Source organism: Ovis aries, chromosome 11, assembly GCF_016772045.2.
Source record: "Ovis aries strain OAR_USU_Benz2616 breed Rambouillet chromosome 11, ARS-UI_Ramb_v3.0, whole genome shotgun sequence".
Taxonomy (NCBI): domain Eukaryota; kingdom Metazoa; phylum Chordata; class Mammalia; order Artiodactyla; family Bovidae; genus Ovis; species Ovis aries.
The window spans coordinates 54354393-54382371 of NC_056064.1; the positions used below are offsets into that span (position 1 = coordinate 54354393).

General features: G+C 40.9%; 1 protein-coding gene across 2 annotated transcripts; it reads right to left on the minus strand.

Moving 5' to 3' along the window:
- Positions 1-27761, minus strand: MFSD11 (major facilitator superfamily domain containing 11). 2 transcript variants are annotated; one of them, XM_012186513.4, is made up of 14 exons: positions 27420-27761; positions 26967-27140; positions 26431-26486; positions 23784-23891; positions 23140-23219; positions 22935-23031; positions 19526-19584; positions 18856-19000; positions 15092-15132; positions 9506-9571; positions 7253-7378; positions 4445-4619; positions 3609-3744; positions 1-2871 (listed from the first exon to the last, which is right to left on the minus strand). In XM_012186513.4, the coding sequence occupies exons 2-14, from the start codon at positions 27060-27062 to the stop codon at positions 2707-2709; spliced, it is 1350 nt and encodes a 449-aa protein (XP_012041903.1). In that variant the 5' UTR covers positions 27063-27140; positions 27420-27761; the 3' UTR covers positions 1-2706. The 2 variants fall into 2 exon arrangements, with proteins under 2 accessions (XP_012041903.1, XP_012041904.1); XM_012186514.3 differs by having other exon boundaries at positions 27308-27427.
- Positions 27762-27979: the final 218 nt, after the last annotated feature.

Genomic DNA, 27979 nt, shown 5'->3' on the forward strand with positions numbered 1-27979 from the left:
TAAAAATTAAATTCTTTATTTCATACCACATTTCAAATTCAAATGATACAAATTCAAACATGAGCTGTTATCAGTCAAATAAAGAGCCCACCAAGACCAACACCATTTACAGACATAAAGACTGAGTAAAAAACAAAACAAAACCCACCCAAACACAAAATGTGAGTACAGAACTTAAGGCGAAGAACATCACACATAACAACAGGAGGGAAGCGGCCCAGAATTCGTGTTCCTGACAGACTCCCCTCACTCCCTTTCGTTTCTCTTGTGAAAGCAGTTACCAGGAACCTTACCAGTGGTGATAAGAGGCTGCGGCTGCCCTGGGAGAATGTACTCAGTGGTATTAACAGAGGCTACTGAACCTCTGCAGCCCAATTCTGCAGATCTATCACAAGCAAAGGGAGCCTGAGCCTGGGAGAGGGAGGAACATGGGAGTGCAGGGCCCAGTTCCCAGCTGAACGTGAGACAGGCAGCCTTGTGAGATGGTCCTGGGGATCCTGGCTCTAGTCACTCCCTGGTGTAACCCCACCCCCTTCCGTGAGTGTGGCCGGGAACTAGTAACTTTCATCTAGTGAAGAGAATACAGCAAAAGTGATGAGATGTCACTTTCAAGATTAAGTGATAAAAGACGGTGACTTATGACTTGCTGGCACTTCCCTCTTGCTTTCTTTGATGCGGACAGCCGTGAGAAACTAAAACTCCTGGTCCAACAGCCTGTGAGGAATCAACTCCTGCCAGGATGAGAGTAAGCTGAGAAGCGGGTCCTCCCCGGGTGACACCTTGGCTGCAGCCTTGTGACAGACCCTGAGCTGGCTGGAGGACCTGGTTCAGCCATGCTGAGATTCTAGACCCACAGAAACTATGAGAGAATACATAGGTCTTGTTTTTAAGGGTTGAGTTTTGGGGTAGTATGTCACACAGAGATAGACAACAAATACATCTGGGTAAACAATAATGTGCTTAGTGAAAAAAACTGTTAGTTGCTCAGTCATGTCTGACTTTGTGACCCCATGGACTATAGCCTGCCAGGCTCCTCTGTCCATGGAATTCTTCCAAGTAGGAATACTGGAGTGGGTAGCCGTTCCCTTCTCCAGAGGACCTTCCCGATGCAGGGATCAAATGCGGGTCTCCTGCATTGCAGGCAGATTCTTTACTATCTGAACCACCAGGGAAATGGCTAAGTTTTGGAGTAATCTGTCATACAGTGATAGAAAACAAATACATCTGAGTAAACAATAATGTGCTTAAAGAGATAATAAATTCATTTCTATTAATTGTGAAACAGCATTTATAATTTATATAAAATCAACTATCAACTGAGTTTATCTCAACTTCAAGAAAGAAAACCAAAATTTTACAACTTGGAGCCAAAGAGTTTAGTGTTCCACACAAATGCAATTTCTCCAAGGGTTCCAGCTAACCACAATTCCCTGCAATTGCCATCAAGTCTGAAAGTCACACTCCATAAAACTGCTAAGCAGGTTTTTAAAAATAATAGAAAACAAAATATTGCTTGTCTTCTTGATTAAATCTACTTTGCCATAAAACTCTTGATTTGTACAGTTAATTTTCAATCTTAAAAGTGAGCTTTCCCATTTAGAGGGAATATCCAGAAGAAGCAAATCCACAGAGACAAGAAACAGATTACTGACCACCGGTGCCAGGCGAGAGAATGGGGAATGTCTACTAGTAGGCAGGGTGGTTCTTTTTGGGGTGATGAAAATGTTCTGGAAAAGATAGTAGTGATAGCTACATAACCTTGTGAATGTACTGAAACGCCACTAAACTGTATACTTTACAATGATGAATTTTATGATTTCTGAATTATATCTCAATTAAAATAACTGTTTAAAGCTCTTATGGATTACAGTTAACATTCCCATTCTAAACATCTCCCCAAATAGTTAGAGTCCATCCCCAGACATGCATATGGAATGGTGCTTCTTAGTGACAACAGTCTGCCACCATAGCTTAGACTTCACTACACGCTCTGGGTTTGTTTGTTTTTTATGCACTAAATCCTCTAGAAAAATTACTAGCAAAAGCCTCCACCAGTAAATGTGTATTTTCTTAAGTGTCTTTCTGTTCATTTACAAATGTAAGATTTCCATTTTTAAAACTTAAAGACAATTTTTACCTCATTTCGTAATACTTGATTAGTACCCCTCTTGCTATGAACTACAAGAAAAATTACCAAAAATGTGCAAATCTTTTCAAAGATCCCATTTCAGTGTTACATGATTTACTTAAACGTCATTCCCAGAAACACATGGGGTGGCACATGCTCCCTGTTACTACATAGTAACACACAGCCACACCCTGTAGGAGTCTTCACATGACATACGAGTCTTCATACACATATGGCCTAGTAGTTTCAATCAAAGCATGATCTCTCAACGAGAACAGGGGGCAGAAGAAAACATTTACATTTATAACATGATCATAAGGAATGTGAGACAGATGAACTGAAAAACAACATCTTCGAATAATATGACTGACAGAACAAGTTTCCCTTATTTCACTAGTTTTTAAACAATATTTGTAAACCTGAATACCAACTCTGGCAGATTTAGCAGTCTTAGATCTCGGAGTTTCCATCCTAAACAGCCTCCAAGGTATGGTGAAGATGAGAGCGGCCTCCTCTGCCCAGCCCTGCCGCTCAACCGAGGGTCTGGAGAGGCAGCCTCCTCGCACTGGCGCCCTTCTTCAAATACTTCGGTAGTCAGAGCCCCGGGCTACAATGGCAGCAGCTTCCCACTCCACAGTGAAGAAAGAGACAGTTCCAAAAAACCCAAATATCACCATGACCAGGAGTTGCCAATGAAGGAGAAGGTAGTTACTGTAGAAAAACGCCACGGCGGCACAAATGGACTAAGAATAAAGAAGACAAAACAGATCATGAAACGTGCACAGGTGACCAGCCGACCCACAACAAACCCCACAGCTCTGGCCCAAGGCTTCTTGTCACTGCTCCCTGCTCTTTCTGCATCTAGAGGGCACCTCCTTAGTCACTAGCTCACAGACACACACCATCAAGTCCCGCTGAGAGCTGGGAATAATCAAGTAAGCTATAGTCTGCTGTGAAGTCGCACAGTTGTGTCCGACTCTGCAACCCCATGGACGGTAACCTACCAGGCTCCTCGGTCCATGGAATTTTCCAGGCAAGAATACTGGAATGGGCTGCCATTTCCTTCTCCAGGGGATCTTCCTAACCCAGGGATCGAACCCAGGTCCCCTGCATTGCAGACAGACGCTTTACCGTCTGAGCCACTAGGGAAGCCCCATTTAAAATAGTATTTTGTTAAAAAAAAAAACAAAAAAAAACTGGAGTGATCGGATTATGTGCAGGCACAGTGAGACGCACACTTGTTACCTGTGAACACCATGAATCCTAGCATCTACTGAAAGAAGTCTGAGTCGCAGAGGCAGGAATGTAAAATCTCTTATACAAGTGATGGGACAAACAAGATCACAGTACTTATTGTCTCCTCATTCTGATCAGAAATCCTTTTAAAGGACCTCCTGGACTTTCATTTAAGAAACATTAAGAAAATGAAGTTATAGCACTTAAAAAAGACCCGCCTTTAAACACAGTCTAAAGAATTTACCTGCACAAATTTAAAGACAGCAAAAGCCGGGGCACTGTCTTCAGAATAGAGAAAACCTAAAATACTAAGCAGCTGGGTATTGAAGCAGCTGTCTCCAAGACCCAACAGGAAGCTGCAGAAGATGGCAATTTCTTTGCTGATTAAAAAAAAATTGAGAGTCAGCATTAATAGTAATATTTGTTAGAGTCATTTAAAACATAACAGAAACTCACCCACAAAAACATTTTACTCTCCAATTTAAACAAGTTTATGAAACAAGAATGAATAAACACTAGAATTTACAAAGTAAGAACTTAGGCCCAAACGCTGTCACCTTCACAGTCTAGTTAACTATCAGGGAAGCAAACACTGTGTCTGGGACAGGGCTGCCCTTGGCTTGTGGATCCAGACATAAATGCCTACGTTGAAAATGAATTTGAGGGTTGAGTGCAATAAAATGACACCCGCAGAACTGCCATAAATACTGTTAAAGGACTGGGCAGCCGACCCAGCAGACAGATCACCCCTCATTCCTCACTGCTCTGCCTTGAAGCCCAAACTTCTAGAGATTTCAATGCTCAAAAGGCAGAGATAAAAAATCCAAATCAGACACTTACATGATCCTACACAGATCAAGAAAAAGATTTAGTGGGGAGAAAGGTTAAAACCAACAATCACGAAAATAACTTGAGATTCTCTATGGATTTCTATTCAAACTCATTCTGGCTCCATTAACACATGACAAATGACCTTATAACAGACTTACAGAAAAGGACTGATTGCTCCATTCTAAATTCCAAGCCATCCTTTACCTCCTGCCCTTCCTTAACTTACTAGAAAAAGGGCCGCCACTGTACCTGGGTTTGATGTAAGCGCTGCTGTCAGTGCCTTCAACAGGAGCAATGGGGGCATCCCCAGGCATGTTGAGGAATATTAAATAAAAAGCTATAAAATGCACCAGGATGCCCAACAGCACAACTGGATTCCTACCAAAACGATTATTTTTGCTCAGCAGGCCAAAGAGGCTTCCACCTATAAGATCAATGAACAAACAAAAAAATCCAAGGCCAAGTTAACATATCAAAAATTTAGTTTTGAAAAAATAAATGGACAAATAGTGAATTTAATAAAATAAGAAAAAGAAAGCATGAATATACAAAATAAGAAATAACTGTTGAAACAAAGGAAATTATAAAAATCAGGACAGACTTCTAGGTAAGATGGAATAGCAGGAACTGAATTTACCCCCAGTCTAAAAAAAAAAAAAAAAACCAAAAATATGACACAATAGTTTTGAAGACACAGGTTCTCAGGTTACAAAGGGCAGTGATCTCGGAGAGACAGAAAACAAATGAGGTGAGGCCCACAGCTGCCCCAGCTGACTGAGAGGCTATGGGCTTCGGAAAGGGGGAAGGCGGAAGCAGGGTGGGGAGGAGAAGGGAAGGAGACCGGGAAGAGGGGCAGAAGGGGAGGCAAGGCAGGAGGAAGGCCACAGTCTCCCTGAGTCGAGGAGACAGAGCTCAGGGTCTGGGGAGACCAAGGTGCCTGAGTTTCCAAGACAGGGCATCAGAAAGGAGAGCTGATCAGCACAGGATGTGAGCAGCAGAAATCAGAAAGAACTTTCCAAGAGGATTAGTGGCATTAGTGCCCCACCCTGGGCTGGGAAGAGTACCTGGTCCCACCAGCCAGATGGAAATATTATTCACTAGGTATTCATGAAAGGGTCTTCCCCTGGGGGAGAGAGATAATCAGCCCTCCTCTGAGCACTACTCTGGTTCCATCCAACACACTTTAAAGGCAAGACTCAAAAAGTCACACTGTTTCCAAGTAAATGAACCACATCCAAGAACAAACAGAACAGGAACAGGAATGTAAAAGTTATCCCACACCCAACAAGGTAAAGTTCACAATGGCTAGTATCCACATTACCAGGCATGCAAAGAAACAGGAAAATAGGACCTGTCATTAGACAAATCAATCAAACACAGAGTTATCACCTGAGCCAGCGATTTCAGTCCTAGGTTTACATAAAACATAAGATCACACAAAAACTATACAGATATGTTCACAGCAGCATTATTCATAATGGGCAAAAAGCGAAAACCACCCCAATGTCCATGACACGATGAATGGATGAACAAAAACGTGGTAGATCCACGTGACTAAACATTATCTGGTAATAAAGAGGAATGGAGTAAAAAAGAAAAAAGAAATGAAGTACTGATACATGCTACACCATGAAAAAACCCCGCAAACACTGTGTTAAGTAAAAGAAGCCAGGGACAACAGAAAAATACAAATTGTATGATTCCATTCACATGAGATGTCCGGAATAAACAAATCTACAGAGAAAGCAGATTAGCAGTTGCCTGGAAAAAGGCAATGAAAATGTTCTAAAATTAATTATAGGGAACAAAACAATACACCAACCTCCCCCCCTTTCTCCATAGTGCTTATCACTTTGACATTCTAAGTTTCAGTACTTTTTACTGCCTGGGTTCTTCCCCCAAAATATAAGCTCCATGTTTTGTTCATGCAATGGATGCACAGAAAGTTTGGGGAAGCTCCTCACAGGTTACACAGCATCCACTACTGCAGCTGTTGCATGGGTCACTGCTACAGGAGTAACTGATGGCATAATCAAAACAGAGGTGTGGTCTTAGCCTGTCCTCTTCTCCCCGCTTTCTGGCATAGAGCTCCTAAAACCCTAGGAGTTTCCTCAGTGAAAGGAGTGTCTCTAGTTATCTTAACTAACCCCTTCCAACCACACCTGAGTTAATGCTGACCCCTGAGGGACTGTGGGGCTGGCTCTAGTCAAGATGGAGGGTGGTTGCCAGAAGGACCCAGTCTTGGTTAGAAAACTAGAATGTTCAGCCCTACTTCCCATCTCAGGGGAGGGGAGGGGGGCTAGAGATTGAGTCTGCCATGGGATTTAATCCATCATGATGAGATCTGCATAAAAATCCCCACACAACAGGTTTGGGAGAGCTTCCTGTGATGACTACATCATGTGTCGGGAGGGTACCACATCCTAGACTCCAAGGGGACAGAGGTTCCTACACCAGGGGTCCTTCTGGGCTTTGCCCTAAGTAGCTCTTCATCTGGCTGTTCATCTGCACCCTTTATTAATAAACTTTAACAGTAAGTATAGCATTTCCCAGGGGTGTTGTAGGAACCCTTGAATGTATAGCCAAGCTGGACAGAAGTGAAGGTGGCCTGGGGACTCGGGACTTGGACTGGCGCCTGAACTGAGGTTGGCCTTGCAGGATTGTACCCTTGAACCTGTGTGGTCTGCTGCTAACTCTAGGAGTTAGTGTCAGAATTGAACTGTACTGCTGGACATACAACTGATGTCAGAGATTCAGAGAATAAGAAATTCAGGGATTCTAATACACCTTCCCTAAGTATTTTAAGAGGAAAATCTGGGAAACATAAAGCAAAAATCTTTATGTTTTCCTACTTATGGCTTTGTGTTGAATTACTTGGCAAAAGTTTTTATAATTTAGTTTTAGAACAGTGATAATAAAAGAAAAACCAGACATACCCAAGTGGATAAAAATAAGCAAAGAAATAGAAATCCAAGGACAGAGAAGTGAAATATACTTAAAATTTCCATTGTAACTGTGACAAACTGATTTAATGCAAAAAAAATTTTTTATACCAACCTAAAATTTCTCCAATGCCTATGAAAATGCCAGAAAGTCCAATGAGGCTTTTCTCTTCTGTTCCAAATTTATTTATAGCACCAATACAGGTTCCATATACACCAGAGAAGAAAGTCAATTCCAGACCTTTAGAAAAGAATCAGATTTGAGTAAACCAACTGTGGATCACAAAGCTCTGGATTTTGTATTGAAAAAACAGTCTCCCTTTCCTGGTTTTTTCTTTGTCTAGTAGTATTTGAGCTATGCATGTATAAAACAAAATTCACTCAGACTGAAATGCTACTCCCCTAGCAGAGCATATTTTACGTGACATAACTGATGAAAAGGAATTAGCCACGAGATGGCAGTTGTCACATATTTCAGGTTAGAACATACAACTCAAATAAGCAAAGGCAGCATGATGTTAAAACAGTCACTCTGCACAGTAAGGGGGTAGACAGAGGACATAATTAACATAAACTTGTAACAAGGACACTAAAGTACTCATTATCCTTATTAATGGCTTTCCAAGGAAACAGGAACATATGATGGCAAGACTAATACCTACTATCTACTTTTGCTTAAAGGAAAAAGTTTTAATTAAACATGTTTTCCCAGGAAAAGAAATTTTTAAAATTTGGGTAAAAAATTAGAGCCAATCAGTAGAAGACCCGATTCCTTAACGTCACAAAACCTTACCTGAATTTTGAAGACATTTAATGCTCATTCTATTTGACCTAAAAATAAGATGTTTCTACCTATACCCATGAGGCACATAGGGCTGAACCCTGCACAAATCGAGCTTGAACTGTGCAGGCCCCTGGAGTGCTACAGGGGCCACAGTTGGCCGACTGTGCAGACCAGGAGGCCCAGGGCTGACTACAGTCACACGAAGACTTCTGATCACAGGGCAGGTCAGCACACCCAATCCATCCCTTCACTGTCCAAGGGTCAACTGTGAAGGCAAAAGTAATGACTGACATATCAGAGCAACTTTTGACAAGGAAACAGATTTCCTTAAGACTAAGCCTATTCCACCTATTACCATATGACATTATCACTGGAAGCCACAGAATTCATCCTGTTTTATTGGAAATTATCTTAATTCATACCCAAGTTGCAAAGATTTACTCATGATTATTTTCTGTAGTACTCCATTTTGTCCTAAAATCACTGGTTGAGATGAATCAAGCCTCCTGCTTTTCAAGCCCTTGTACAGAATCCTCCCCTACGTGAAATTTGGGCTGACCCTGTGATTTGCTTTCACCAACATGGGAAGGAGTCACACAAATGCTGAGACATGGAGACAGATGAGATCCAGCTTGCATCAGACCCCTCCAGACCTGCAAATGAAACTACCTTGGAAGTTTTAGCCCCAGCTACACTATAACTTCAGTAGCCACAAGAGACCCCAGCTGAGACCATCAGAAAAACCATTTCACTGAGACAGGTCAACGTACAGAATTGTGAGAAAGTAAGTGAAAGAGGAGAGCGAAAAAGTTGGCTTAAAGCTCAACATTCAGAAAACAAAGATCATGGCATCCGGTCCCATCACTTCATGGGAAACAGATGAGGAAACAGTGGAAACAGTGTCAGACTTTATTTTGGGGGGCTCCAAAATCACTGCAGATGGTGACTGCAGCCATGAAATTAAAAGACACTTACTCCTTGGAAGAAAAGTTATGACCAACCTAGATAGTATATTCAAAAGCAGAGACATTACTTTGCCGACTAAGGTCCATCTAGTCAAGGCTATGGTTTTTCCTGTGGTCATGTATGGATGTGAGAGTTGGACTGTAAAGAAGGCTGAGCGCCGAAGAATTGATGCTTTTGAACTGTGGTGTTGGAGAAGACTCTTGAGAGTCCCTTGGACTGCAAGGAGATCCAACCAGTGCATTCTGAAGGAGATCAGCCCTGGGATTTCTTTGGAAGGAATGATGCTAAAGCTGAAGCTCCAGTACTTTGGCCACCTCATGTGAAGAGTTGACTCATTAGAAAAGACTGATAATGGGAGGGATTGGGGGCAGGAGGAGAAGGGGATGACCGAGGATGAGATGGCTGGATGGCATCACGGACTCGATGGACGTGAGTCTGAGTGAACTCCAGGAGATGGTGATGGACAGGGAGGCCTGGCGTGCTGTGATTCATGGGGTCACAAAGAGTCGGACACGACTGAGCGACTGAACTGAACTGAAACTGAACACAGTTATTGTTTTCGACACTTACTGTGATTACGCAGTTACAGAAAACCAATACTGTAATTAAGTCCATTACCTGTATAAGCAGTTGTAACGCTAAGAAGGAGCATCTCCTTGGTGACACATAACTTCAGAGACTTTTCTGCCCAAAAAAAAGAAAAAAAAATTAGGAGTACTTAACTAGATTTTAGTCAACCAAACAAAAATTCTAAAATATTCATTCAACTAATTCATTATTACTTGTTGTCAATAATGCCAATAAACAGAGACACTGGGACACAGGTTAATGATTCAGATTAAAATGCTTAACATATGAACTAAACCTGCCCTGTAAGTAAAATGTTGATTTCAACTGTTTAAATATATTCTAGAGTTGTGTTTTCTCTAACACCTTTTCCAGCGCTCATGAAAACAAATAAAACATGAAACAGAGAAAAGAAACAGAACAAAACAACAGACTGTTCCAACAGACTTGATTAAAGGTTAGGGAGTCAACAGTTGGCAAAGTGCTAACTTCTCTAAGCAACTGTCCCAGGGCAGCTTTAAGGCTGGACTCAAGGTCAGAGTCAGCCCAGAGGTTTTTGAGCACCCCAAGCCGGGATAGCACCACTTCCTGAGATTCTCAGTCTCTGGATCTGAGGACTGAAACCTTGGTTCTGCTCAGTTGTTTCTGATCCCTTTAATTTTTAATTTTTGTTGTTTAACTGAGTTGAAATCTACAGTGGAAAATGCATTTCTAAGAGCTGCACATTTTAACTGTCTTGAACCTGCTCACATTTCATAACTTAAGGCCACTTATCTAGGATCCTAAACTAATGGGGGATCCAGATTTCAGTTCCTACTCAGTGGATGACTAGGAAACTCACATCAGTCATAGACACTCTGTCCTGAATTTCTCCATAAAATCAGTAAGATATTTTCACCAATCATTTTCATATATTTCCAGAAAAAAATACTTGATTAACAAAGTTTAAAATAGTATTTTTAATTAGAAAAATCATATTAGCAAAGCATATTTGCTTTTGAGTAATCAGAAGATTTAGCTAACAAAAGGAAATTTTAAAACACAACCTAAAAAGAAAAATAATCTAGTATGATCCTGTATGGTGAATTCATGTCCTCATACATTTGTCCAAACCTATAACACGTACACCACCAAGCAGGAACCCTAATGTAAACAACAGACTCTAGGTAATGATGCTGTGTCACTGTGCATTCATCGGTCGTTAACAAAAGTACAATGATGGGGGACAACGGTAAACAAGGAAGGTTACACATGGGTGAGGGCAGGACATGTATGGGAAATCTCTGTCTATTGACAATTTTGCTGTAAACCTAAAACTTCTCAAAAAAAATCATTTATAAAAAAAAAAAACCAAGATAATTCATTTGAGGAAACTGGCAAACTGATCCTAAAATTCATATGCAAATTCAAAGGACTGATAACAGCCAAAATAATCTTGAAAAAGAACAAAGATGAAGACTCAAAATTTACAATAATCAACACAGCATGGTACTGGCATAAGAACAGGCATATTGAGAAATAAACTACATTCACAGTCATTTGATTTTTAACAAGGGTGCCAACACAATTCAATGGGAGAAAGAACAGTATTTCTAGCAAATGGTGCTAGAATGACTGATCTCGTGCAAAAGAATGATGCTGGATTCCTACATCACAACATCCATAAAACCTGACTCAAATGGATCACAGAACAAAATGTAAAAGCTAAAACTATAAAACTCTTACAAAAAAAATACAGGAATAAATCTTTGTGACTTGGAGTCTTCCTAGGACACCAAAAGCGCACACAACAGAAGATAAAGTAGATAAATTAGACTTCATCAAAAATTTAAAAATTCTATGACTTAAAAGATGCTACCAAGAAAAAGAAAAATCAACCTAAAGAATAGAAGAAAATATTTGTAAATTATATATATAAGGGACTTTCATCTAGAATTTATAAAGAACTCTTACAATTCAATAATAAAAAGACAAGGAATTCCCTGGCAGTTCACTGGTTAAGACTCAGCACTTCCACTTCTGAGGGCAGGGGTTCAATCCCTGGTCGGGGAACAAGTCACACGGTGTGGCCAAAATAATAATAATAATACAAATAACCCAATTAAAAAATGAGCCAAAGATCTGAGCAGAAATTTCTCCAAAGAAGAGATGAAATGCCTATAAGCATATAAAAATACGCTCAACATCTTAGATATTGGGGAAATGCAAATCAAAGCCAGAAAAAAAATCACTTTACACCTACTAGGACAGTGCTAGTCCCTCAGTCGTGTCCAACTTTTGCAACCCTCTGGACTATAACCCACCAGGCTCCTCTATCCATGGAATTCTCCAGGCAAGAATACTGGAGTGGGTTGCCATTTCCTTCTCCAGGCGATCTTCACCCAGGGATCGAACCCGGGTCTCCCACATTGCAGGCAGATTCTTTATTGTCTGAACCATCAGGGGCTAGTAGGATAGCTATAGTCAAAAAGATAACTCTAGAAAGTGGAGAAATTGGAACCTTCGTCCATTGCTGATGGGAATGTAAAATGGTACCGCCACTTTGGAAAACAACCTGGTAGCTCCTAAAAGATTTAACACAGAGATACCACAGAGCCCAGCAAGCCCACTACTCCTGGGTACACAGCCAAGAACTCTGAAAACAATGTCCACACAAAAACTGATGCTAAGAATCCCGTCACAGAAGACCACTAGCCCTATGATTCCACTTATACAAAATGTCCAGTATAGGCAAATCTGTAGACAGAAAGTAGATTACTGGATAACTAGGGCGGGGGTTGGGGTTGGGAGAGGAAATGGAAAGTGATTACTAATGGGAAGAAAATGGGAACTGACTGCTGATGGTCAAAGAGATTCTTTTGGGGGTGATAATTAGGTTCTGAATTTTTAATTTTGGCCATATGTGTACTGAATCCTAACCACTAGACCAGGTAACTACCTGAATAGGTTTTAAAGTCGATTATGGTGATACCTGCGCAACTCTCTGAATATACTAAAAACCACTGAATTATCTAAGTGGGTGAACTGTATGCTATGTGAATTACATCTCAATAAAGTTATTCTATGAAGGAAAATAACCATAATCTAACACCTTAATGAGTCTCCTCCTAGGCTTTATGCTATTTAAAAAGAAATTTCACTACTTTTACTGTTTTACAATTTATTTTCATATAACAAAGCAAACATTTTTTAACTAATTCGTAGTAATCATTTTAATGGCTACAGTAATCTATTGGATAGCTGCTTTGTACGTAAATATTTAAATTATTTCTATTTCTCACTAATATAAATAGTAACTAAATCTTGGGGAAAATTCTTAATTATTTCCTGAGGATAATCCTATTAGTGGAATTGTTGGAGTAAAGGGATAAACATTTTTAAGGCTTTTGATTCTTACTGATAAATCTATCTTCAGAAAGTAATACAAGGACTATATTCTTAACAATGTGGTCTTGTGCATTTAAGTACCTATAGCCTATATACTGAGATTTATCTATCTTTGGAAATTTAACAGCAAACTTCTTACAGTTTTTAATAACTTTCCTTTGCTTATAACTTTTTTTCTACTGGAGTGTTTATGCCTTTCTTCAGTTCAGTTGCTCAGTCGTGTTGGATTCTTTGCGACCCCATGGACTGCAGCACGCCAGGCTTCCCTGTCCGTCACCAATTCCCAGAGCTTGCTCAAATTCAAGCCCATTAAGTCGGTGATGCCATCCAACCATCTCATCCTCTGTCATCCCCTTCTTCTCTGGCCTTCAATCTTTCCCAGCATCAGGGTCTTTTCCAATGAGTCAGTTCTTTGCATCATGTGGCCAAATTATCGGAGTTTCACCTTCGGCATCAGTACTTCCAATGAATATTCAGGACTGATTTCCTTTAGGACTGACTAGTTTGATCTCCTTGCAGCCCAAGGGACTCTCAAGAGTCTTCTCTCCAACACCACAGTTCTAATGCATGCCTTTCTTATTGGTTCATAACCCTTTATCATATACTGTAAATATTTTCCCTGCCATTTTAATTTTATTTGATTATTGTTAAGAGATCGAAAGTTTATATTTTAGGTAAAAAAGAACATACTTTACCCTTACTGTTTGACAGACCTGTGAAAGGCTTTCCTCTACCAAATTAATTTCTATTATGGTTTCATTTTTACATTTAATCTACACGGAATTTTAGTATAAGATGGGAAGTATGAGTTCACACTTTTCCCATGCGGTCAGCTGTCTGGCCTTGCTTTTAAGACTCTTTTACAGTATTCCACGTTCCTTTATGAACACAGACCTGCGTCTAAACTTCTGTTCCAGTGCTGTCTGTATTCCAGTGTTTTCAAATGAATTCATAATAGGTTTTGATATTTACTACGGAAAGTTCTTTTAAAAAATTCTGTTGGCTATTGACATGTTTATTCTTCCAGAGGAACCTTTTATCAGGACCAAAAAATAAATTTAAAAATCCTCATTGAAGTTTTCTAGAATTGCATTAAACATATACATTGAGCTGAGGAACTTAAGTGCCTTTAAATAAGCAGGAATCCTTTCTACTCAATACCTACTACAGCATCAACTGAAGGAATATCATGATTAAATAATAAACGAAACATTGGCTCACAAGCAAATTAAAGCCTGGACATTCTTTTCCCTTTCTCTTTACCTTCAGCTTCATTGCCACCTCCTAACTTCATATTCCTTCCCACCTTCCAGGAACCATTGCCTAAATTTAAATTTTCTTGCCCTATAACACCTTATATGCCTTATCTTTTTTAGCTGCTGCCTTCTTTCTCCCCATTCAAACTTAACAGCCCAATATCCTATTACTACCAAATCCTACAATAGGTAACCAACCAGCTCTGTGATAAAAAGCATGAGGCCCTCACTGTGTTAGTGTCTCATTTTACAGAGAAGTTGAGGCAAAGCTGGTACAACTATCTAGAAAGTACATCCCGAATCTGGCTAATATTAAGAGACATCCAGAGGCGGGGGTTCAGCGTACAGAGGCTGCATCCAGTCTTACTGAAGCTGGATGAATCAGCCCATAAGCCTGAAGGTCATCACCCTCCCTTTGCCTGACTGCATGTTCACCAAAGCAGCCAACATGTCTTTCTAGGCCTCTCATAACAAGAAGGAAATTCCTTGTTTGACCTTGAGTAAATAATTTTGCCAAAGCCTGTTTTCTTTTCTATAAAATGGAGATAATGATATATATGTATTATATGATACTCACAGATTTGTCGTGAGAACAAAATAATACATCAAGAGGTTTAGCCAGGAAGAACCCTCGACAGATGAGGATAATTGGTCTTACATATTATTGGGTCACCTGAGCCTCTGCTCTCTTCTAAGGAGTGACAAGCAATGCTTGAAGACATGGTCTGTGTCCTTACTTCCTCCTATAAACTCCTAAACCTCTGCTGCCTCCTCCTCGGGCCTCCCTCACACACGCACTCAGGTAGGGCACTGAATTATTCTCCATCCCTCACAGGCCTCATGTTAGAGATACTTATTGAGAAGACAAGCGGATTTCAGAGCAGTATACCTAGAAACGTGAAAATACTGGGGTATTGTCAATGCAAAGCTACCAGAGAAAGGGGGAAAGTTATTCCTGAACAGTTCCTGCACTTCCGATACAGAAAATACTTACTAAATGCATCTACTGCCTTTGTCATGTTGTTCTGGGGAGACCTGAAAAGATAAAAAGAAAAGTTTTTCCCCAGAAAATTGAAAAAGAGAACAAACCAAAAAACGACCACATTTTCATTTAAGTCTGTAAAAGCTCTGTTCTCTATGTGGTCTAGTAAACACTTCAGTGGCCTTGATGCTCCCTGCTCCAAGGTGTCCTTGCTTCAGAGACTATGAGTAAAGGGCTACTTGGGTGGCTCTTTATTAACCACAGAACATGATTCGCTCCCATTAAATTTATGACACAGAGTCATGCATGTCTTTTTCAGAAATGGTACTTCTCTGCACGCTCGACAGCCTGTCAGGAAAAGCCCATGCACGGCAATGAAAAGCCCTAGCCACAACGAGAGAAAGCCCACAAGCTGTACAAAGACCCAACCCAGACAAAAAAAGGAAAAAAAATTTAAAAGGAAAGAAAGAAATGATACTTCAGGCAGGACAAAAATCTCTACCTTGCTATTTCTAAACTGTAAAAACAAATCGTGAGGGCTCAATTTCCACCACTCCAACTACATAAAAAATTACTCTGTGGTTCTTCAGTGTTAAAAGCAATACCATCACCAGCTATATGCGTTTGGGCATAGTATCACCAACTGGTTAAAAACGTGGGCTTCGATGTGGAGTCTTGCTTTGCCACTTATTAGTTGTGTGGTTTTAGACAAGTGGCTTCATTTCTCTTTTACTTTCTCATTTATAAAACAGGGACACTATCACTTACCTGTGAGAAGGAAACGAGATACAGTAACTTAAGCGTTAAGTGTTTGCAGGTCATGGTAAGAAAGTCTGTAAGAAATTACACTTCTCATCCTATCAGCCAAGTCTACTCCTAGATCTTGAAAAGATATCATTTACAAACAAACCGAAAGAAAAAAACCTAAAGGAGAGCAGGTGACTTAAATTACTGACACAAAAAAGGTAATATGTTCTAACCAATAGGAAAACATTTTCCCCCACCATAAAAACTCATGCCTGAGGGAGGCTCAGGAGGGAGGGGACATACGTATACCGATGGCTGATTCATGCTGACGCATGACAGAAACCAACACAACGCTGTAAAGCAACTATCCTTCAATTAAAAATAAATTAAAGTAAAAAAAAAACCCACACCTCATGCCATCCCCAGAAGCGAGCACTCTGTAGACTCCATTTAATGATAGTACCCTCATCTTGTACTTGGATAAGATTGGGTGGTGGTGGTGGTGTTTTAGCCGCTCAGTCGTATCCAACTCTTTGTGACCCCATGGACTATAGCCTGCCAGGCTCCTCTGTGATTCCCCAGGCAAGAATACTGGAGCAGGTTGCCACTGCCTTCTCCAGGGGATCTTCCCAACCCAGGGATTGAACCTGCGCCTCCCGCTTGGCAGGTGGGTTCATTACCACAAAGCCACCAGGGTGGATATATTATTTCACACTCCAGGCCCCAAATAAGTAGGAACTGATTTGTAGGCTATAGACTATTGAAATATAATCAACTCACTGTAAATCATTCAGAGTGGACTCCACTTTATGGAACCTTTAAAGTCGGACCCCACGCATGTCCTCAGTGCCTTCTGATCATATCAAGAACAAAATCAAAAAAATAATAATAAAACAAAATCCAAACTCCTGCCATATCCTGATGCAGTCATCTCTGTCCGCTGTGGATGCTCCCATTTGCACTGTGTGCATCCCGCGGGCCCTCCAGCAGCCACCACACTCCCTTCCACACTTGGCCTTTGTTGCAACAGACATCAGCTGATCTTCACACCTTCTCACCACCCTGCTCTCCACCACCTCCCCCTCTCACTGTCTGGTGGAACTCACTCTGCTGTTTTCTTAACATGCATGGTGACTACCAGCCCGTCTACAATTAAGTTTCATAAGAAGAGGGACTTCTCTGTCTTGCTCATTACTTCTTCCCTACCTTTTGGAAGACGGCTGGTGCATGCATGGTGCTCTTTATAGAATAAAGACATAGAAGTTTCAAGACTGGGAAGACAATTCAGGAAGAGAGAAAGATCTACAAGGTGGAGCAGAACCACTCCGCACTGCACCTTATGACAGTTACATGATCCCTTATCTAGCAATGAAGTTCCCTGAACACAGGGATGGATTGTATTTGTCTTCACAGCCCCTAACATTTGCTGAATGAATGCTGAATTTTTGCTAAATTTGTGTCATTTGGAGACCCTTTCTCCAATATCCATTGGTTTATGCTTTTAAAAATATGTGATATATATACATATGTATACTCGTATAAACACCTCTCTTTTGCTTGGAACAGTGCAAATTCTGAATGCTTAATGATCCTGTGACTGGAGAATTTTATGCCCTTTTGGGGCTTTAAAAAGGCAGCACAGAAAGTTCAATGCAAAATTTTTAACAACAGATAAAATTCTATAAGGCAAGATTCACAATTTATCAATTCACGTAACACAAGAGTGGTAAAGACTTCTTATTCCCCTTTCTTCAAATCTAGATAATGACCTGCAGAGAAATCACCTGCAAGGTTTTAGATAGTTTAACTTACAACTTAAACAGGCCCCTGCTTTCAGCGGCAGGACCTGGGAAAGGGGCAGAAGGCGCCATGTCTGGCCTTGAAGATGGCAAGCAGCCGCTGAAGCAGCCCAAGAACCAGGCCGAGGGGATGGATGAGGAAGATAAGAGATTCAAGCAGAAACGGAAAGAAGAGGTCTCAGGGAATGGCCCCCTGGCCACAAGTGGAATTAAGAAATCTATTAAAATAAAAAGCAAGCTGTTCCTCGTGCCTGAGGAAATAAAGGCCCTTAATTCCATTCCTATTTAAACATCTGGATTTCCAGCTATGACATCTGTTGCCACCTATAGCTAGAATGAAGTGTTGTTTTAGAGCCTGCTGTACATTTAAAAATAAACTTTTGTAAAAAAAAAATAATAATAATAACATGGGACTTCCCTGGTGGTCCAGTGGCTAAGACTCCATGCCCCCAATGCAGAGGACCTGGGTTCAATCCCTGGTCAGGAAACTAGATCCCACATGCCACAACTAAAGAACCCACATGCCACAACTAAAAATCCCTGCATGCCGCAGCTAAAAAATCCTGCATGCCGCAGCCAAGATTTCACATACTGCAACTAAGACCCAGCACAGCCAAATACATAAGAAATATGCTCAAGGTTATTCACAATTTTTAGAAAAACAGGACTATGTACTTATTTCCCTGCAGGGATTATGTCAGTGGAAACTACCATCACAGGTTAGTGCAAAATCCAGAGCGTGGGTGTAACCACGGCTCATCTATGATGACTGTTGGTGGCCTTGCCACTCACTTGTACCACATGATTGGAAATGTTTAAGCCTGGATCCAAGAAAGTGACCGAGGACTATTTTCTATTTAACTTCATGAGCCCATATGCTCACACATTAAAACACAGAAGATGTCTGCTGAACTGAAGGAGGAAATTGAGGCCTAGAGAAAGTCAGGGGAACATTGCTACTGTCCAGGGTCACACAGGATGTGACCTGGGATGAGACTAAAATCCCTCCACAAACCTTTTAGCTACCTCCCCCACCTCTATCTTCCTTTCCCTTCTTCCTCCCTGACAGCTCCTCTTTATCTTCTTTCTCTGCTTATTTGCTTTAAAACTTTCCCCTCATGTCTGCCCAATGCTGGATATCAGTTAGGGCTATAACAGGTTTGTAATTTCTAGACTGTTATCTATTCAAAATATAGCTTAAAATAGAAAGGAATGTTTCCAACTTCTTACTCGTTGATGTCCAAGTCCTGATCATCAGAAGATTCATCTTCTCCCAGGACATTTTCAGAATCTGGTTTCCGAATGAGAAAGAAAAGTACTGTCCCCACAAGGCTAATCACTGTTAGGGCGATAAACACTGTTCTTCGGTCACTCTCTAGGGAGAAAAAAGATGAAAGTAGACAGCACTAGCCACACAAACAATTCCAGAGTCAGTATCACGTTCAGTATTTTGTTTATAACTATTCACATACTTTATCACTAATTTTACTGCATCAGTAAAAACCTAGGACAAAGAGATAAATAGGATACATCCACTTCTGTCTTTCAGTTAGAGAAATACTAATAAGCCAAAAGAAAAACAGCATAAGAACTTATTCATATTCTTTTAATCAGAGTATAGACAAAACAACTGAATTAAAAACTCTTGACAACTGATTAGTCTACCCACACATATATAATCTTCTCTCACACTTTGAGATGCTACTTGAAGCACAGTCACAAGCTGTAAATCCTAGTATAATAATATAATCCAAGGGAAGATATTAAAAGCAAAAATCTGATAGGACTTAAGAGTACCAACGTTCACTAAAATAATCTGAACCAAGCATACTGGGAATTTTCATGGAACTGCTATTTTGCTTTGAATGTATCTGAATAAAGCACAGTGAATAAAACAAACCTGATATCTGAGTTTTCCCTTGCCAAGCAAAATATATGTAGAGATTTCCAAAGAACAAGCTGGGGGAAGAAAAGGAGGGAGAGGATGTTGGGAAGTTATTTTCATATTTATGGGCTTTAAAATAATTTTTCCATTCCTTGTTAAAAAAAAAAAAAGAGAGAGAGAGGCCTACACAATGAAGTTATCTACCTGCCCTAAGTCATTTAGAAGTACCGACTTCACCCTCTTTCTGAAAAACTCAACTGACCCAGAGGGAACTCAGTCTCCTTCCACATGACAGCAACCTGATTCAGCACTGGCTTCCAAAGACCTGACTCACTTTGAAACATGTGATGTATTGGAGTCTGGAAATGACACCCAGGAAACAAGTTTACTCTACCTCTAAAATTCTGTAAAGAACTGGTGAAAATACCAATGATTTCGTTAATCTGCATCTAATCAAATACTTTATTTAGCACTTTCCTCGGGGAAAAAATCAGGCTTCCCTGATGGCTCAGCGGTAAAGAATCTACCTGCTATCCCTGGGTTGGGAAGATCCCCTGGAGAAGGAAATGGCAACCCACTCCTTTGTTGTATTCTTACCTGGGAAATCCCATGGACAGAGGAGACTGGCAGGGCTACATTCCTTGGGGTCACAAGAGTCAGACAGGACTGAGCGACTAAACAGCAACAGGGAAGGAATCATTCACTTACACTCCAGTTTCTTAATATACAACCCCTTAAAACAATATTCATATTTGTTAAGCCTTCAGTTCAGTTTAGTCGCTCAGTCGTGTCCAGCTCTTTGCGACTCCAAGGACTGCAGCATGCCATGCTTCCCTGTCCTTCACCAAATCCCGGAGCTTACTCAAACTTCTGTCCATAGAGTCAGTGATGCCTTCCAACCATCTTATCCTCTGTTGTTCCCTTCTCCTCCTGCCTTCAATCTTTCCCAGTGAGTCAGTTCTTTGCATCAGGTGGCCAAATTATTGGAGTTTCAGCTTCAGTATCAGTCCTTCCAAAGAATATTCAAGACTGATTTTCTTTAGGATGGACTGGTTGGATCTCCTTGCAGTCCAAGGGGCTCTCAAGAGTCTTCTCCACAGTTCAAAAGCATCAATTCTTCAGCGCTCAGCTTCCTTTGCAGTCTCTCACATTCATACATGACTACTAGAAAAACCATAGCTTTCACTAGATGGACCTTCATTGGCAAAGTAATGTCTCTGCTTTTTAATATGCTGTCTAGATTGGTCATAGCTTTTCCTCCAAGGAGCAAGCATCTTTTCATTTCATGGCTGCAGTCACCATCTGCAGTGATTTTGGAGACCAAAAAAATAAAGTTTTTGATTCCACTGTTTCCCCATCTATTTGCCATTAAGTGATGGGACTGAATGCCATGGTCTTAGTTTTCGAATGTTGAGTTTTAAGCTAACTTCTTCACTTTTCTTTCACTTTCATCAAGAGGCTCTTCAGTTCTTCTTCGTTTTCTGCTATAAAGGTGGTGTCATCTGCATATCTGAGGTTATTGATATTTCTCCCAGCAATCTTGATTCCAGCTTGTGCTTCATCCAGTCCAGGATTTCTCTGCATATAAGTTAAATAAGCAGAGTGACAGTATGCAGCCTTGACGTACTCCTTTCCTGATTTGGAACCAGTCTGTTGTTCCATGTCCAGTTCTAACTGTTGCTTCTTGACCTGCATACAGATTTCTCAAGAGACAGGTCAGGTGGTCTAGTATTTCCATCTCATTAAGAATTTTCGACAGTTTGTTGTGATCCACACAAAAGCTTTGGCATAGTCAATAAAGCAGTAGTAGATGTTTTTCTGGAACTCTCTTGCTTTTTCGATGATCCAACAGATGTTGGCAATTTGATCTCTGGTTCCTCTGCCTTTTCTAAATCCAGCTTGAACATCTGGAAGTTCATGGTTCACGTACTGGTGGAACCTAGCTTAGAGAATTTTGAGCATTACTTTGCTAGTGTGTGAGATGGGTGCTGGTAATGCTTCCTAAGGCCCACTTGACTTCGTATTCCAGGATGTCTGGCTCTAGGTGAGTGATCACACCATTGTCGTTATCTGGGTCATGAAGATCTGTTTTGTATTGTTCTTCTGTATATTCTTGCCACCTCTTCTTAATATCTTCTGCTTCTGTTAGGTCCATACCATTTCTGTCCTTTATTGTGCCCATCTCTGCAATGAAATGTTCCCTTGGTATCTCTAATTTTCTAGTCTTTCCCATTCTATTGTTTTCCTCTATTTCTTTGCACTGATCACTGAGGAAGGCATTCTTATCTCTCCTTGATATTCTTTGGAATTCTGCATTCAAATGGCCGTATCTTTCCTTTTCTCCTCTGCCCTTAGCTTCTCTTCTTTTCTCAGCTATTTGTAAGACCTCCTGAGACAACCATTTTGCCTTTTTGCATTTCTTTTTTTTGTTAAGCCTTATCAAAGCCAAAATTTTAGGCATTTAGGATATGAGGGTAAATCCTCAGGACAGATTCCATGACAGCATACCTGCTGTTGCTTTTTACTGTGGAAATATATAACATGCTGTATCCTTCAGTGGCCATAGTGTTAGTCTCTCTTCGAAAATTTAATTGTTAACAGTTGTCAAGTAGCATAACTGGGTGGGAAGGACATGGCCTTTGGAATCTACATGATTGGATAAGTTATTTAACTTTTAGTTAAGCTTTTGTTGGAGATAATACCTTCTTATCACAGGAGATTGTAACTATTACTGAGATTAAAGAGCCCAGTAAGTAAGTAAAGTCACTGAGTCGTGTCCAACTCTTTGTGACCCCGTGGACTGCAGCCCACCAGGCTCCTCAGTCCATGGGATTCTCCAGGCAAGAATACTGGAGTGAGTTGCCATTTCCTTCTCCAGGGGATCTTCCCGACCCAAGGATTGAACCTGGGTCTCCTGCATTGGAGGCAGATGCTTTAACCTCTGAGCCACCAGGGAAGCCCTAAAGAGCCCAGTAGTATGTAAGATATATACAAAGTATGCATGCCTGCAAGTCACTTCAGTCCTATCTGACTCTTTGTGACCCTATGGACTGTCAGGTTCCCCTGTCCACTGGTGTTCTCCAGGCAAGAATACTGGAGTGGGTATCATACACTTGCTCCACAGGATTGAACCCAATCCGCATTGGCAGGCGGGTTCTTTACCAGTGAGCCACCTAAAGTATAGCAAATGCTATATACATTATGGTTAATATTATTTTCCATTTGCTAATAATAAATTTCAATGAGGTGGATCCATGCATCTTTAAGTAATCCCATAAAATTTTAAATCTCTATGACATGTACCTAGGAACTTAACTCGTGTAAAAAGAACATTTGAGTTCTCAACACAATCGGGATCTAAAAATATGGTCTGACCAAAAAAAAAAAAAAATTATAGGAAAGATGGAGCCATAAGAATTATTACCTAAATTGTAAGAGTGCCCAGAAAATTCCACTGTTTCTCCCAATAGTGTGCTCATCTGAATTTATTGTCAGGCAGTTTCCTTGTGCTGTCCAAAGTACTAAAATTCAAATCAAAAGTTTATCAAGGGAATGAAAACATTTAGCTTTATATATTAAACATATAAACAATACTCTTAGACTCAGAAAATAGAAATCAAAATGCTTACCAGCAGCTGCAATTCCAATGAAAACAGAGGCTGTGTAGAAGGACCACGGGAAAGGCTGGATAAAAACGGCAATGTACATGCTAAAATATAACAGGTCAACGTATTACAGTCAAACAATACCTGAAACAGAATGTCAATTATGCCTTCTAGGAATCAGTTCTGAGGGATCTCTTCTTTCAAAATTCAAGCTGTAAAGGGCTTCTCCAGTGTTGGAAAAAAGAGGACAAATGTCATTTCTTAACTTACTATTTCAAATTTGTGAACTCAAACACTGAATGAAGGTTTGCAACTGGCCTTCACCAAACAGCTCAGCACACAGTGGGACTACAGTTCTGTATCCCACAAAAAATTTAATTCCCATTAATCTACTTGATACAAAATAAGATTATTACCTGAGTTCTTTCCAAGCCTATAGAAAGGTTTTTGGATATTATATATATTAGTGGCAAAAGAAAAGCAAACATACACAAATCCCATCACTTTAAAACAATAGTACCACTAAGCATCAAGGAGAGAGCCAAACCTCTAAAAAGCTACCTATAATCTATTCCAACCAAGTCAGCAAGTTCAAAGCACAAGTTTACTATGTGCTTGAAAGAAGCTGAAGGCATTCTAATTAAATGAAAGAAAACGGAATTACTTACCTGTAAAATAAACCACTAGCAAACATAGAGAGTTGGGGTCCTACAATGGCAACCACTGATGGTGTAATCAAATTTGAAGCAGAGAACACTCCATAAATAATTGCCATGCTGCACACATAACATACAAAAGGGAAAAAAAAAAAACTCTTGAAACACTGTCTCAAAGCTCAATTTTTTTCAAACCTAATTAGAGTCTACAGTTTTGTGTTTTTTTGTAATAACCACTCATTTAGTCAGAATTCATAACTACATCCTTACACTGAATGTCACATTAAAGTTTTCACTTGTTCAAAATATTGAAGTCCTATCAAATGAAAAGAATCAGTCTGCCTTGGACAATCTGATTTTTAATGTACCAGTGAATTATTATAGCAGCTAACACAACTCCATGAAGAACATGTTATTTTTTATGGAAAACAGAAGTGAAATACAGAGGGGTCAAGTAACTTGTCAAAAGTACAGCTGGACAGCTAGTCAATGGTGGAACCAGAATCTCATCCCTGGGAATCTGATTCCAGAGGTCCTCATCAACCAGTCTGCCCTACAGATTTAGCTGACAACTCCTGGCAGTGGCATGAAATCTCACTGCTATAAATAATCATGTAGCTATAACTTGTTTAAACCAGAATGTGTTTAACTCAAATGTAATGGCTCACTCTTGAGAGTCCCTTGGACTGCAAGTGGATCCAACCAGTCCATCCTAAAGGAGATCAGTCCTGGGTGTCCATTGGTAGGACTGATGTTGAAGCTGAAACTCTAATATGTTGGCCACCTGATGCGAAGAGCTGACTCAGTTGAAAAGACCCTGATGCTGGGAAAGATTGAGGGCAGGAAAAGGTGATGACAGAGGATGAGACGGTTGGATGGCATCACCGACTCAATGCACATGGGTTTGGGTGGACTCCGAGGAGTGGTGATGGACAGGGAGGCCTGGCATGCTGTGCTTCAATTCAGTTCAGTTCAGTTGCTCAGTCGTGTCCAACTCTTTGCAACCCCACAAATCGCAGCATGGATACGATTTTAGGATGGATTGGTTGGCTCTCCTTGCAGTCCAAGGGACTCTCAAGAGTCTTCTCCAACACCACAGTTCAAAAGCATCAATTCTTCGGTGTTCAGCTTTCTTCACAGTCCAACTCTCACATCCATACATGACCACTGGAAAAAGCATAGCCTTGACTAGATGGACCTTTGTTGGCAAGGTAATATCTCTGCTTTTCAATATGCTATCTAGGTTGGTCATAACTTTTCTTCCAAGGAGTAAGTGTCTTTTAATTTCATGGCTGCAATCAACATCTGCAGTGATTTTGGAGCCCAAAAAAATAAAGTCTGACACTGTTTCTACTATTTCCCTATCTATTTCCCATGAAGTGATGGGACCAGTTGCCATGATCTTTGTTTTCTGAATGTTGAGCTTTAAGCCAACATTTTCCGCTCTCCTCTTTCACTTTCATCAAGAGGCTTTTTAGCTCCTCTTCACTTTCTGCCATAAGGGTGGTGTCATCTGCATATCCAAGGTTACTGATATTTCTCCCAGCAATCTTGATTTCAGCTTGTGCTTCTTCCAGCCCAGCGTTTCTCATGATGTACTCTGCATATAAGTTAAATAAGCAGGGTGACAATATACAGCCTTGACGTACTCCTTTTCCTATTTGGAACTAGTCTTTTGTTCCATGTCCAGTTCTAACTGTTGCTTCCTGACCTGCATACAGATTTCTCAAGAGGCAGGTTAGGTGGTCTGGTATTCCCATCTCTTTCAGAATTTTTCACAGTTTATTGTGATCCACACAGTCAAAGGCTTTGGCATAGTCAATAAAGCAGAAATAGATGTTTTTCTGGAACTTTATTGCTTTTTCCATGATCCAGCGGATGTTGGCAATTTGATCTCTGGTTCCTCTGCCTTTTCTAAAACCAGCTTGAACTCAGGGAGTTCATGCTTCACGTATTGCTGAAGCCTGGCTTGGAGAATTTTGAGCATTACTTTACTAGCATGTGAGAATGCAAAAGAATGCTCAAACTACCGCACAATTGCACTCATCTAACATTTAACCATAGAGAAATTAAGAAATCTGTTTGTGTTTATATGCATGTATGATTTACATTCCCAACTTCAATCACAATGTACTAGTGACCCATGAAGAGCTTTCCACTTCATTTTCTCCACCTGTAAAATTGCCACTAAACACCTTAAACACCTTAACTGAAACCTAAAAGCTCCTGATGACAGTATATTAATAATTATGAAATTAGAAAAACAAGAAGACCAACAAATATTTCAAGAGTCTTATAAAATATCCTCTGTTTAGGATTGGGAAGATGTAATTATGACAATACCTGAGTGCTTATTAAATGCCAGCCACTCTGCTAAGTGCTTTACACACATTAACCTGAGCAAGGAAACTGATCACATAGAAGCAATTTCCTAAAATACCACAGCAATTAAGTTTTGAACCTCGTATTTCAAACTCAGTGTCTAATTCTACTTGAAACCTAAACTCATCACCTTTATCACATTATGTTCCCCTAAACAGACTAGATACAGAGAAGAAAAAACAATCCAATCACAGTATCTTATGTTGTCTGTGACTCTGATGAACTTTTAAGCAATTTCTAGGATATACAATGTAGAACCAATCATACAGTACCATACCTGGTATATCCACTGCCATGAAAATCTGTACTATTTAGGCTCCTGATGACAGTTTGCTGTGCAGAAAATAAAACTAATCAATGAAAACGTTTTGTAATCTCCCACCCCCTCAGAAAATCTGTCTCCAAGTAGTGAGAATAAAGTAAAAATTCAAGATGCTGGATACTTAATACAGAAATCCCAACAGGAGAGAAGGGAAAGGACTACAGAATGGAAAGCAAACCAAAGGCTGGCAGGTCAGGTGGGGAGGGCTGGAGACCATCTATAACTAGGCTTTACGTTTATTCCCTTAACTGTCCAAGTACTAATATAGTCAATACAGATAACAAAAATGAATAGGTCAATATATAAACCCCAAATCAGATCAGAGAAATAAACGACCCCACTAAGAGATGAAATCAAATCTTATCATGGAAAGCGAGGAAGTGTTAGGTGACAAAATACAAGGTGAAACTTAAGCGTACTATTAGACATAATCATTTTTGGAATGCATTATGACAAACACTGCAAAGGAGGGAGAACAAAGTCCAACTCACCGCTACATTTCCACAAGTTTGAAAGGCGGTGAAGATAAACATAAAGGCAATTCCTAAAATAATGATGTTGAAAAGCTTTTTAGATTCCGGGGACATTTTGGCTCAACTCTGCTGGAGGTCAGCAGTATCCCAGGGCAGTCAGTCAGCTCTCCTCCAGGTGAACCCACTGCAATCCTGGGAGAAGAAATGAGATGGTGAGAGGAGGCAGATCCAGGAGCAGGGCAGCCAAGCTGTCAACTTCCAGGTCTTGGAGTAGAATCCGGGGCTTAGGGTGAAGTTCTCCCCACAGGCTTAGCTAGGACCTTCCTAACACACGATTCGAGTACGGAAGGACCCAACACCTTGAGAAGAGGAAAGAACGTTCTTGCTCCAAGTTGAGGAGCCAAGAGAGACTCAAGAGTCAAGGGCGAGATGTAGCAGCCGGTACGGCCCCGCCGCCTTGCCCTGACTCACCTCAGGTCAGGCGACTCGGTCACCTGACCGCAGCCGAGACGCCGGCCGCTAGGCTCGCTGGGAATTGTAGTCCAGGGCGGTCGAGGAAGCGCAAGCTCGCGGCTAGGGCTCCCGCATGCACTCGGAGGGAGCAGGGAGGACCTCGTAGGGCTCCGGAAAGGCGGAGGCTAAAATGTGGAACCCAGCGAAGGAGTCAGGAATTGAGGAAGGAGGCCTGGAGGCCGCGAAGCCGGTCTGAGGAGACGGAAACACAGAGGGGCAAGGTGAAGGAATACCCCTTAACGGAGAGGGCGGAGGTTCCAGCAGCAAAACTGAGAGATTAGAAACTGGCACGAAAAGAAGGCGGAGCCCAGCAGGGGAGCCCCTCCTTTTCCTCCTGTCACAACGGGCCTCGCAGCCGGAAGGAGCGTTTCGCGGGCTTTCCAACTGTCGGCCAATCCCGCTCCCCCTCCCAGCAGCAGTGACTCCGCGCTTTTCGACCCGCCCGCCGACTCTGCGCAAGCGCGCCGGACAGGGGCGGGGCGCGTGGCAGGGACGTTGAGGGGCGGGGTGAGACGAGC

Bases quoted from the DNA above. Each gene is read 5' to 3' on its own strand.
- MFSD11 (XM_012186513.4), bottom strand. From the start codon at position 27,062: ATGTCCCCGGAATCTAAAAAGCTTTTCAACATCATTATTTTAGGAATT. The intron at 23,892-26,430 runs GTATGGTACTGT...TTATGTGTGCAG, and splicing joins CATGGCAGTGGATATACCAG to CATGGCAATTATTTATGGAG. The intron at 19,001-19,525 runs GTTTGTTTTATT...TTTTCTCCCTAG, and splicing joins AGGGAAAACTCAGATATCAG to AGAGTGACCGAAGAACAGTG.